Below are 12,176 nucleotides of genomic sequence, written 5' to 3'. Positions count from 1 at the left end.
ACACACACAAATCTGAAGTTCAAACTATACACTAACTATACAAATACACTGTACATGAATTTACAAAGATGAATGCCAGACATTATCTTCTATTAAATTCAAATGTGTTTTATATCTCACCATAACATAATTCATTTTTTAATTGACACAATTAGGTAGAAATTATACATTACTCCACACTTAGTCCTGAGATACAAAGAAAGCAGTTTATTCAGTTAAATATATACAAAATGAAACAGGACAGGATCTATAAGCTTGGGATTGAAAATAGTTAGACAGTTTCCTGGCTTTTATAACTAAAACAACCTGGTTACTGCCCATGCCATAAAAGCAATCTGAACATACAGTACACTGAAAAAAAACTTCAATATGAATCCTCAGATGATATGGTCAAAAGACAAACCTATGGTGGTATTATTATACTGAACAAAAATATAATAGCAACATGCAACAATTTCTATGTTTTTACTGGGTTAGAGTTCATATAAGGAAATAAGTTCATTAGGCACTAATTTATGGATTTCACATGACTGGGCAGAGGTGTAGCCATGGTTGGGCCTTGGAGGGCATAGGCCCACCCACTTGGCAGCCAGAGCCACCCACCACCAGGCTCAGCCAATCAGAAATATAAAAAAATCCCCACAAAAGGGCTTCACTACAGACAGAAATGCTCCACAACACCCCCCACGTGGGCTGTGGTTGTGAGGCCGGTTGTACGTACTGACAATTTCTCTAAAACGACGGAGATGGTAGAGAAATCAACATTAAATTATCTGGCAAGAGCTCTGGTGGACATTCCTGCAGTCAGCATTCTCCCTCAAAACTTGAGACATCTGTGACATTGTGTTGTGTGACAAAACTGTACATTTTAAAGTGTCCGTTTATTGTCACCTGCACAAGGTGCACCTGTGTAATGATCATGCTGTTTAATCAGCTTCTTTATGACATAACTGTCAGGTGGATGGATTATCTTGGCAAAGATGGAACATTTCCTGGATTTTTTTCTTCAGCACTTCACATGTTGCGTTTATGTTTTTGTTCAGTGCACAAATCTAGAAATATTCTGGTGGTAGAATGCAATGACATTCCAGGTGGTAGAATGCAATCAGTGGTGGAAAAACTACCCAATCATCATACTTGAGCAAAATTAAAGAAAATGACTCAAGTGAAAGTCACCCAGTAAAATACTACTTACGTAAAAAGTATTGGGTTTTAAAGATACCGAAGTATCAAAAGTAAATGTAATTGCTAAAATATACTTAAGTATCAAAAGGTAAAATAATTTCTAATTCCTTATATTAAGCTAACCAGATGGCACAATGTGTTCTCTTAATTTACGGACAGCCAGGGACACACTCTAATACTCAGGCCGCCAGATCAGAGGCAGTAGAGATGACCAGGGATGTTCTGATAAGTGTGTGAATTGGACCATTTTCCTGTCCTGCTAGGTATTCAAAATGTAATGAGTACTTTTTGGTGTCAGGGAAATTGTATTGAGTAAAAAGTACATTATTTTCTTTACGAATATAGCAAAGTAAAAGTAAAAGTTGTCAAAAATAAAAATAGTCAAATAAAGAACAGATACTCCCAAAAACAACTCACTCATCGGCCAGTTAATTTGGTACACCACCCCATTTACGAAAATGGATCGCTCTTACAGACAGTGAGTCACGTGGCCGTGACTTGCTATATAAAGCAGGGAGACAGGGATTGACGCATTAGAGTTACTGTTCCATTAAATGTTAGAATGTACAAAACAACTGAACTAAGCGACTTTAAGCATGTTATGATCGTCGGTGCCAGGCACGCCTGTATCTCAGAAATGGCCACCTTCCTGGGCTTTTCAGGCAGAACAGTGTCTAGTGTTAACCGATAATTTATTTTACCTTTATTTAACTAGGTAAGTCAGTTTAAGAACAAATTCTTATTTTCAATGACGGCCTAGGAACAGTGGGTTAACTGCCTGTTCAGGGGCAGAACAACCGATTTGTACCTTGTCAGCACGTGGGTTTGAACTTGCAACCTTCCGGTTACTAGTCCAACACTCTAACCACTAGACTACCCTGCGAATGATGCAACAAACAAACAAAAAACTCCATTCTGCAGCAGTCCTGTTGGCGAAAACAACTTGTTGATGAGAGGTCAAAAGAGAATGGCAAGAATCGTGTAAGCTAACAGACGGGCCACAAACAGAGAAAAAATGGCGGTGTGCCGAACAGCATCTCAGAATGCACAACTTGTCGATCCTTGTCACGGATGGGCTATTGCAGCAGACGACCACACCGGGTTCCACAGCTAAAAACAAGAAGCAGCAGCTCCAGTGGGCATGTGATCATCAACACTGGACAATCGAGGAGCATGACAGCAAGTTCAGTTTACTTGAGTGGCCTGTGCAGTCCTCAGACCTCAACCCAGTACAGCATCTTTGGGATGAGATGGAATGGGCTGTTTGCAGCATGAATGTATTGCCGTCCAATCTGCAGCAACTGCGTGATGCCATCGCACCAGCATCCATGTGGAACGTTTCAGACAACTTGTAGAGTGCCCCGAACAATTCAGGCCGTTCTGGAGGAAAAGGAGGATCCGACCCGTTATGTACCTAATAAACTGGCCAGTGAGTGTATATTAGATAAAGAGAATGTTAGCCAACGGATGTCCACGGGGTCTGGATGGGTCAGCAGCAGGTTCGAAGGGGAGGTGAGCTCATGACGCACTGTGAAGATCAGCAGAAAAGAAGAAGACTTGAGATGAATGATGTCATTGCGCGAGTGTCACAAATAAAAGATTCTCTAGGTATTATTAGTGACATCTTACATTTTAAGGTGTTATCTGACTACACATTCATTGACATGAAACAGATGTTGAATTTCAAGCTGTTTTACCTACAACAGCCGCCCTTTCAGGTTATGTTGGGGCTTCTGATGGGACTTCTTTTAAATGCATCGATTTCTGCTTCATCTTCAGGTTGAACTCGACAAGCTGCGGAAAAAAACAACATAATTATTGTCTTTAAAAAGGCTTGGTCATATTGATATCTCAAATCCTCACTATTTAATTAGTAGAAAATCAAGAGGGACACATCAAGGTTGTGGTGTTTCTGCCACTCTCTGGGGATGAAATGTATTAACGTTTAGAATAGATGCAGACATGTATTCTTCATAACCAATAGGGGACATCACAAATTAGTGAAGTACCTTCATAGCAAAGACAGTACTTTGATTCATTCGAGCAAATGTGGTCTCGGAACTCAAAATGTCACAAACCTTTTTCTTTAATTTCACCTTCATCTCTTCGTCTGTCCTTTTCTGCTCAGTCTCCCAGTCTGGCTTTTTCTCAGCCTCGGGTTCAGAAAGGGCAGATAGGTCCGTTGCAGCCACATTCACCACAGAGTCTGCAAACAGCCTCTGCCATTCTGTCAATGATTTGTCCTTCGCTTCTGGCGCCGTCTTGGGCTCTGGTTCAGAGGGGACCTCAAGGCCTTTTGCAACCGCTTCCGCCAAACGCAGTTTCCACCTTGTCAAATAGGCTCTGTTTCTCATGGATAAACCTTGGTTGAATAAACCTTCTTTTTCTTCCAGTGTTTTCCCCTTTCTCCCTTTTCTATTTGGGAATCCTGTTCTACAGGGTCCCCCAGAATACGTTGTAGCCACCGGAGGGACCACAAAATGCAGTTTCTCCCCTTCTATGACTGCATCTCCTTCTGGCACTTTCTTTGTACCGGGCTCCTTGGCAGCCACCAGAGGAGTTTCTTTAAGCTTAAGCTGCCTCAATTCTTGTATGTTTTTGCAATTCATCAAGTTAATCCGAAAGAGTTCCCTCTTCAGTTGCATTTTTATACTCAAACGGTTTAGTCCGGCAGGCTTTGAGTCTTGGTTTATGCTGGGATGGACAAGTCTGGGCCACACAGTCTCTATTTCCCGTTCAGGGATGCTCAGGGATGCATATGGGTCCAGCACTTGTACATCCATGTTTGTGAACTGAGGGTTTCCAGTGGCCTGTGTGTATGGCTGGAAAAATCTTTCTGAAGGGCCACTATAGTAAGAAGGTGGGCAGTTGGGGTACAGTGGATACCCAAGGGGGTTAGGGAGGGGCACTGTACCAGGGAGCACGGTACTTGGGGGCATGGTACTAGGGAACACGGTACCAGGGGGAAAGCTACACCCTGGAGGGAAGGCGCTGGCGTAGGGGCTGCCGTGGTATGCCATGTACTGAGAGTACTGCACTGGGTCGGTTGCCATCAAAGATGCAGGAGGGTGTGTAGGATTGTTGGAGTATGGGTAAAGCCCCCGGAAGCTTTCCTTGTCCCCATCCCACTCTTTGTCTCGTTCCCACCATCTCTCTCTGTCCTTGTCTCTCTCAGATCTGCCCCAGTCTCTCTCTCTGTCCTGGTCTCTGGTGCTTGAGCGTCTGTCTCTGTCTCTCTCAGATCTGCCCCTGTCTCTGTCTCTCTCAGATCTGCCCCTGTCTCTGTATCTCTCTCTGTCCTGGTCTCTGGTGCTTGAGCGTCTGTCTCTGTCTCTCTCAGATCTGCCCCTGTCTCTGTCTCTCTCAGATCTGCCCCTGTCTCTGTATCTCTCTCTGTCCTGGTCTCTGGTGCTTGAGCGTCTGTCTCTGTCTCTCTCAGATCTGCCCCTGTCTCTGTCTCGGTCCTGGTCTCTGGTGCTAGAGCGTTTATATTTTGCGGTCCACCGATGGCAAGGAGGGCTGGAGTTGGAGCTATCCGATAACAAAGTAATACTGTGACATTTACTTGAGCATGCGCTCTCCTCTTTATCTTTCTTGCTCTCCTCTTTCTCCTTCTGTTTATCTTTCTCGCTCTCCTCTTTCTCCTTCTGTTTATCTTCCTCGCTCTCCTCTTTCTCCTTCTGTTTATCTTCCTCGTTCTCCTCTTTCTCCTTCTGTTTATCTTTCTCACTCTCCTCTTTCTCCTTCTGTTTATCTTTCTCACTCTCCTCTTTGCCCTTCTTGCTCTCCTCTTTCTCAACCCCCCACACACTTTCTTTCTTGCCCCCCTTCTTCCCCAGGTCTCTCTTCTTCCCATACAGCCTCTCCTGGATTCTGTCGTTCAGTCGGCCCAACTCCTCCACCCCCAGATCCAGCCCAACAGTCTGCAGCAGGCTCTGGATCTGTCCGTACTTCTGCTCATCCTCAGGCCTCATTTTCCTCTTCTCCTCCACCTGTGGAGACATGGACTTGAGCCTTCCTTCCCTCTTCTCCTCAACAGGTGGAGACTTGGACTTAAGCCTCTCTTTCCTCTTCTCTTCAACAGGTGGAGACTTGGACTTAAGCCTCCCCTTCCTCTTCTCCTCAACAGGTGGAGACTTGGACTTAAGCCTCCCTTTCCTCTTCTCCTCAACAGGTGGAGACTTGGACTTAAGCCTCCCTTTCCTCTTCTCCTCAACAGGTGGAGACTTGGACTTAAGCCTCCCTTTCCTCTTCTCAACAGGTGGAGACTTGGACTTAAGCATCCCTTTCCTCTTCTCCTCCACCTGTGTAGACTTGGGCTTTTTGTTTTTTGGGCTATCCATAGCCTGGATGAAGCCTAAGCTAAGGCTATGTTGCCCAATCTCTCCTCCTCCACTTTGTAAGAGACTGCGGTGCTGTGGCAGAACCCTACCTGCTTGGGCCACTTGATGCAACAGATCCCCAAACGGATTGGGCTGAACCCCGAATAGTGTGGGCTGACCCCAGAGTATATTGAATGAACCTTGTGGGAGCTCGTCAAATCGGGAGCGCCTTTTGCGAGAGGGCACCGTCCTCTCACTCTTAGAGTTGGTCTCGGGCTGGCCATGAAGTGGAGGCGGCTGACCTTGTGGCAGCTCCTCTCCCACAGAGGGTAAATCCTTGGAATTGTTGACAATCTTTGAGAGCCTGTCGATGTCCACCCCTTTGTTGAGGACATCGAGGAAGTGCTGGAAGCCCTTGGCTGCTTTGTCCTGAACAATGAGATAAGGGACCAAACATGAGGAAACGTCAACAAATAACCATCCACTGCAACAGCTATATACATTTTAAACGTGTATGCTGGTCCGCTTCCAAAGCACAATTGATCCCAGATATGGTACATAGTACATACCTCCTTATTCACCGTGGGATTGTGTCGCTGTGCCAATAAAGCCTCCACTTTGAGTTTCAGAGGATGCTCCTCTTCATGGACGTCCAGGGTAAGGCTGCCCTTCAATCTGCTGTCTTTGTGCAGGATGGACTCGTTCATCCGTTCCACAAAGCTTTTGACCACTTTGGGCGGATGGAGAACAAGCTTGGGAGGGACCTTCTGGTTGGCAGCCTCCTAGAGTAAATTGAGGAAAATATTGAAGGTACCGGCACCACCAGTATCAGAGAATTAAACAAACTATTCTGACCAACAGAAAGAAAAAACATTTGATTTTGAAACCATTCAATTTTGAGATAACCCACTAACTAAAAATGACAAAGTTAGTTAGTGGGTTATGCCGATTTCAGAACCATAAAACATTGTCCACCCAAATCTGCCAAGGGGGTGGGTAGATGCCTAGTCTCCCTTACGGCAAGATCACGTGCTTACATAGTACACACACCATAGACATACACACCATAGACATACATACAGCCTTCGGGAAGTATTCGGACCCCTTGACTTTCTCCAAATGTTGTTACGTTACAGCCTCATTACAATATATATATATATATATAAAATCCTCAGCAATCCACACACACAATACCCCATAAAAATCTGAAATACATTATTTACATAAGTATTCAGACCCTTTGCTGTGAGACTCAAAACTGAGCTCAGGTGCAATCTGTTTCCATTGATCATCCATTGTTTGGAAAGGCACACAACTAGAGGTCGACCGATTATGATTTGTCAATGCCGATACTGATTATTGGAGGACCAAAAAAGCCGATACCGATTAATCGGCCAATTTATTTAGTTGTAATAATGACAATTACAACAATACTGAATGAACACTTATTTTAACTTAATATAATATATCAATAAAATCAATGTAGCCTCAAATAAATAATGAAACATGTTCAATTTGGTTTAAATAATGCAAAAACAAAGTGTTGGAGAAGAAAGTAATATGTGCCAATATGCAATATGTGCCATGTAAAATATGTGCCATGTAAAAAAGCTAACGTTTATGTTCCTTGCTCAGAACATGTTAATATAGTTAATATATTATTTATAGGACAATTTCTCTCTATACCATTTGTATTTCATATACCTTTGACTATTGGATGTTCTTATAGGCACTATAGTATTGCCAGTGTAAAAGTATAGCTTCTGTCCCTCTCCTCGCCCCTACCTGGGCTCGAACCAGGAACACATCAACAACAGCCACACTCAAAGCAGCGTTACCCATCGCTTCACAAAAGCCGCGGCCCTTGCAGTGCAAGGGGAATAACTACTCCATAATCTTAAAGCGAGTGACGTTTGAAACGGTATTAGCGCACACCCAGCTAAATAGCTAGCCATTTCACATTGGTTACACCAGCCATTAGGCTGATAGGCTTGAAGTCATAAACAGCGCTGTGCTTGTGACGAGCTGCTGGAAAAACGCACGAAAGTGCTGTTTGAATGAATGATTACGGGCCTGCTGCTGCCTACCATCACTCAGTCAGACTGCTCTATCAAATCAGACTTAATTATAACATAATAACACACAGAAATACGAGCCTTTGTTCATTAATATGGTCGAATCCGGAAACTATCATTTCGAAAACAAAAAGTTTATTATTTCAGTGAAATACGGAACCGTTCGGTATTTTATCTAATGGGTGGCATCCCTAAGTCTAAATATTCTTGTTACATTGCACAACCGTCAATGTTATGTCATAATTACGTAAAATTCTGGCAAATTAGTTCGCAATGAGCCAGGCAGCCCAAACTGTTGCATATACCCTGACTCTTAAGTGCAATGAACGCAAGAGAAATTACACTATTCCACCTGGTTAATATTGCCTGCTAAAATGGATTAGTGATTACGATTGATTTTTTTTTTTAAAGATAAGTTTAATGCTAGCTAGCAATTTACCTTGGCTTCTACTGCATTCACGTAACAGGCAGGCTACTTGTGGAGTTCAATGGTTAGAGCGTTGGACTAGTTAACTGTACGGTTGCAAGATTGGATCCCCTGAGCTGACAAGGTGAAAATCTATCGTTCTGCCCCTGAACAAGGCAGTTAACCCACTCTTCCTAGGCCGTCATTGAAAATAAGAATGTGTTCTTTACTGACTTGCCTAGTTAAATAAAGGTATAACAAACCAACAAAAAAAAGGAAATCGGTGGCCAAAAACACAGATTTACGATTGTTATGAAAACGTGAATTTGGCCCTAATTAATCAGTCGACCTCTACACCCAACTGTCTATAAAGGTCCCACAGTTGACAGTGCATGTCACAGCAAAAACCAAGCCATGATGTAGCTCTACAAACAATTCCTTCAACGAGACAGATCTGGGGAAGGGTAGCAAAACATTTTTGTACAGTGCCGTCCATCATTCTTAAATAGAAGAAGTTTGGACCACCAAGACTTTTCCTAGAGTTGGCCGCGAGGCCAGACTGAGCAATCGTGGGAGAAGGGCCTCTAGAGTCTCTGTGGAGTCTAGAGTCTCTGTGGAGATGGGAGAAACTTCCACTAAATCAGGCTTTAAATGGCAGAGTTGCCAGACGGAAGCCACTCCTCAGTAAAAGGTACATGACAGCCCGCTTGGAGCTTGCCAAACGACACCTAAAGAAACAAGATTCTCTGGTTTGATGAAACCAAAAATGAACTCTTTGGCTTGAATACCAAGAGTCACGTCTTGAGGAAACCTGGAACCATCCCTATGGTGAAGCATGGCGGTGGCAGCATCATGCTGTGGGGATGTTTTTCAGCAGCAGGGACTGGGAGACTGGTCAGGATCGAGGGAAAGATGACTGGCGCAAAGTACAGAGAGAGCCTTGATGAAAACCTGCTGCAGAGTGCTCAGGACCTCAGACTGGGACCAAGGTTCACCTTCCAACAGAACAACGACTCTAAGCACACAGCCAAGACAACGCAAGAGTGGCTTCGGAACAAGTCTTTGAATGTCCTTGTGTGGCCCAGTCAGCGCCCAGACTTGAACTTCTCTGGAGAGACCTGAAAATAGCTGTGCAGCAACGCTCCCCATCCAACCTGACAGATCTTGAGAGGATCTGCAGAGAAGAATGGGAGAAACTCCACAAATACAGGTGTGCCAAGCTTGTAGAGTCATACCCAAGAAGACTTGAGGCTGTAGTCGCAGTCAAAGGTGCTTCAACAAAGTACTGAGTAAAGGGTTTGAATACTTATGTAAATGTGATTTCAGTTTTTTTAAATGATCGGTGATACTATCAAGAGCAGTGTGCGGTTTCCTTTTCCCCTCATGATGAATTAGCAAAAATGCCTAAACCCGTTTCTGCTTTGTCCTCATGGGGTATTGTGTGTAGATGTGTAGATTGTGTGAGGAGAAATTGGATTGAATCATTTTTAGAAATCAGACTAATGTAACAAAATGTGGAAAAAGTCGAGGGGTATGAATACTTTCCGAAGGCACTGTATATAGTTTACTCACACACAGCTCCAGCTCTGAGAGGCCCAGCTTATGAGCTAAATCAGCAGCACGTTTAAATTCAGAATGGAAAATGGATGTGTCTATGCTACAAACGTGAGTGTATCAAACCCAAATCTATTAATTCTCTAATCAAACCCGAATCCTTTCCAACTAAAACTTATCGTTCCCGTATCAGAGCACATGCATCTAGATACATGTCAAATCATCTTGAAAAGGGAAAGATGCACATCCCTATTGTATTTATGTATATGTGGTGAAGTTGTGCTGTTGAGTTTGCGATGTAAGACACATTTCCTGAAAAGGACACACAAAGAACTAAGAAAGACTTTGAATATGTATGATGCTGATCAAGCCTACGTTGTCCCTGAATACTGATCTACGGTCAGTTTAATATATATATATTTTTTTACCTCTAAATGGTTAATGGGGACAGGTTTATGGGTAACTGATTCTAGATCTTCACTTAGGGGTTATTCAACTGCCTCTCCTTAGTCTATGTAATGGAACAGAACAGTCCATCAAACATCAGGAAATCAATCGATTCATCAATACAGATGTAGTAACAAGCACATACCTTTGAGCGACATTCATTGGTCCATGCCCGCTTTCTCAAAATGCAATTCACCCTCTCTTTAAGAGTAACATCGTTATTGGAAACATTTGTTGTTAACACTTCAAGGTCCTTGTCCTTCGTCTTCTGTTTACAGATGGCCTTTGATTCAGGCCCAACCAATTCCATGGCAAGAACAGCTTTTTTAAGGGCAATCTGTTCCTCGATGATCTCCAGCTCCATCCTGTTCCGAAGGAGCTCCAGGTCCTCCACACTGAGCTCTACAGGATCCTCATCAACCTCCCCATCTGTGTCTGGTGAGAAGGGAGCACCATTACCCCTCAATGAGCCTTCGTTCCAGTCTCTGGACGATGGGTCCATTGTGTAGCTCATATCAGAGGAAGCACCATAGTCCTCCCAATCTTCTCTAGTCCTCCTCATGCTGGAGTATTCACTGTAGAGATCTCTGGCCATAGCCTGGCCGTTGCCTCTCGTCTCAAGGCCATCGTCCCATTGCCCTGAACTCTGTTCTCTGTACTCCCTCCGCTGACTGTATGTCTCTGGTTCTTCATACTCCCTCCGCTGACTGTATGTCTCTGGTTCTTCATACTCCCTCCGCTGACTGCATCTCTCTGGTTCTCCATACTCCCTCCGCTGACTGAATATCTCTGGTTCTCCATACTCCCTCTGGTGACTGCATGTCTCTGGTTCTCCATACTCCCTCTGGTGACTGCATGTCTCTGGTTCTCCATACTCCCTCTGGTGACTGCATGTCTCTGGTTCTCCATACTCCCTCTGGTGACTGCATGTCTCTGGTTCTCCATACTCCCTCTGGTGACTGCATGTCTCTGGTTCTCCATACTCCCTCTGGTGACTGCATGTCTCTGGTTCTCCATACTCCCTCTGGTGACTGCATGTCTCTGGTTCTTCATACTCCTTCCACTGACTGCATGTCTCTGGTTCTTCATACTCCTTCCGCTGACTGCATGTCTCTGGCTCTTCATACTCCCTCTGGTGACTTCGCCTCTCTGGATCCATTGGGTACATTCTGCCAAGGTGCCTGAGCTGGGCTGATACTCCAGATAATAAAGGGGTGAACTGTACTGTGTGTCTGGGTGACAACTATAACACTAACGTTAAGCATGTGATGAATATAAACATGTTTTGTCGTTGATTATGCTACATTGGATGTTTTTTGCCCAGATATGCCTGTTCAAGGCAAGACATAAGGACTCAAAGTAATTAACAGGCTTCTAACAAACAAGTTCCAATATATAGGTAGTTCAATTTGACTTATATAATGCCAACCTGCTTGTAAAATATTGTTTTGAATGTCAGCTGAAATGTGCTAGGTAGTCATCTAATTTTCAGAGCAGGCCCGCATATAGCTTGCTAGCTAAATATTGTCAAATGTGAGCATGCCAGGTAGGAGAATATCGACAAAATATATAAAATATCCTAATCTAAAGTCACGTTGCCACTTAAAAGGTGCAAGCAATGATTGTAATAATTGTTTACCTCCCGTCTGCCCCCTTCTAACGTGCTAATGCTACATTCGCAGGCCTTTGTGTTCGCCGTCTCGTTCGAGGTACCGATAACTTGCACGTACACAACCAGAGTCTGAAAAAAAATCGAAGTGCTTTGACTTGGAAATACTATTGTATATTGTTCAATTGCTAGAACGGTAACTGATCAAACAATAAACTCGTTTCCAGGCCCCTAATTCGAGTTAAATTATTTCAGCTTCATAGGACCAACAATTCCAATACTGCCACCAATAGGGCAGAATGCGAAAGTGCATGGGATTTTCTAATACAAAACCAATGGAAGGTGTCCCTGAAAAGGACTGTGAAGCTCAATGCGTTGAAATATGACACACTACACATTTACAATATTAGATAGAATATTTTATTCAATTACATATTTACAAAGTGAAAGATGATCTATAGAAATCGGTGGGCTGACTGAACTGAGGAATGAAACAATGGCAGTTCTTTTAACTATCAGGCATGACAACTTACAAACATAATTCCGCCGCTAGTCTTTTCATCGCATTGATACACATG

The 12,176-nt window shown here is 43.6% G+C and overlaps 2 protein-coding genes across 2 annotated transcripts; both read right to left on the bottom strand.

Moving 5' to 3' along the window:
- Nucleotides 1–2,075: 2,075 nt before the first annotated feature.
- LOC124015236 lies at nt 2,076–4,452 on the bottom strand. The gene is made up of 3 exons (XM_046330296.1): nt 3,264–4,452; nt 2,883–2,979; nt 2,076–2,713 (listed from the first exon to the last, which is right to left on the bottom strand). The coding sequence occupies exons 1-2, from the start codon at nt 4,236–4,238 to the stop codon at nt 2,905–2,907; spliced, it is 1,050 nt and encodes a 349-aa protein (XP_046186252.1). The 5' UTR covers nt 4,239–4,452; the 3' UTR covers nt 2,076–2,713; nt 2,883–2,904.
- Nucleotides 4,238–11,900, bottom strand: LOC124016448 (WD repeat-containing protein 87-like). Its single transcript, XM_046332022.1, has 5 exons — nt 11,629–11,900; nt 10,135–11,180; nt 6,077–6,289; nt 4,532–5,936; nt 4,238–4,293 (listed from the first exon to the last, which is right to left on the bottom strand). Exons 2-5 carry the CDS (start codon nt 11,155–11,157, stop codon nt 4,238–4,240), a joined length of 2,697 nt encoding a protein of 898 aa, XP_046187978.1. The 5' UTR covers nt 11,158–11,180; nt 11,629–11,900.
- Nucleotides 11,901–12,176: the final 276 nt, after the last annotated feature.

The sequence above is a fragment of the Oncorhynchus gorbuscha genome, linkage group LG26 (genome assembly GCF_021184085.1).
Source record: "Oncorhynchus gorbuscha isolate QuinsamMale2020 ecotype Even-year linkage group LG26, OgorEven_v1.0, whole genome shotgun sequence".
NCBI classification, from domain to species: Eukaryota; Metazoa; Chordata; class Actinopteri; order Salmoniformes; family Salmonidae; genus Oncorhynchus; species Oncorhynchus gorbuscha.
The sequence above is the reverse complement of the archived record's forward strand: the minus strand, read 5'-3'. Positions and strand labels throughout refer to the sequence as shown.

What these genes read in the sequence shown, in the direction of transcription:
- LOC124015236 (XM_046330296.1), bottom strand. Translation starts at nt 4,238, where the DNA reads ATGGCAACCGACCCAGTGCAGTACTCTCAGTACATGGCATACCACGGC. An exon ending in AGGTGAAATTAAAGAAAAAG is followed by an intron (nt 2,980 to 3,263) that starts GTTTGTGACATT and finishes TTTTTTCCGCAG; the next exon opens with CTTGTCGAGTTCAACCTGAA.
- LOC124016448 (XM_046332022.1), bottom strand. Translation starts at nt 11,157, where the DNA reads ATGTACCCAATGGATCCAGAGAGGCGAAGTCACCAGAGGGAGTATGAA. An exon ending in ATCCCACGGTGAATAAGGAG is followed by an intron (nt 5,937 to 6,076) that starts GTATGTACTATG and finishes CTCATTGTTCAG; the next exon opens with GACAAAGCAGCCAAGGGCTT. An exon ending in TGAGAGAGACAGAGACAGGG is followed by an intron (nt 4,294 to 4,531) that starts GCAGATCTGAGA and finishes GGACAAGGAAAG; the next exon opens with CTTCCGGGGGCTTTACCCAT.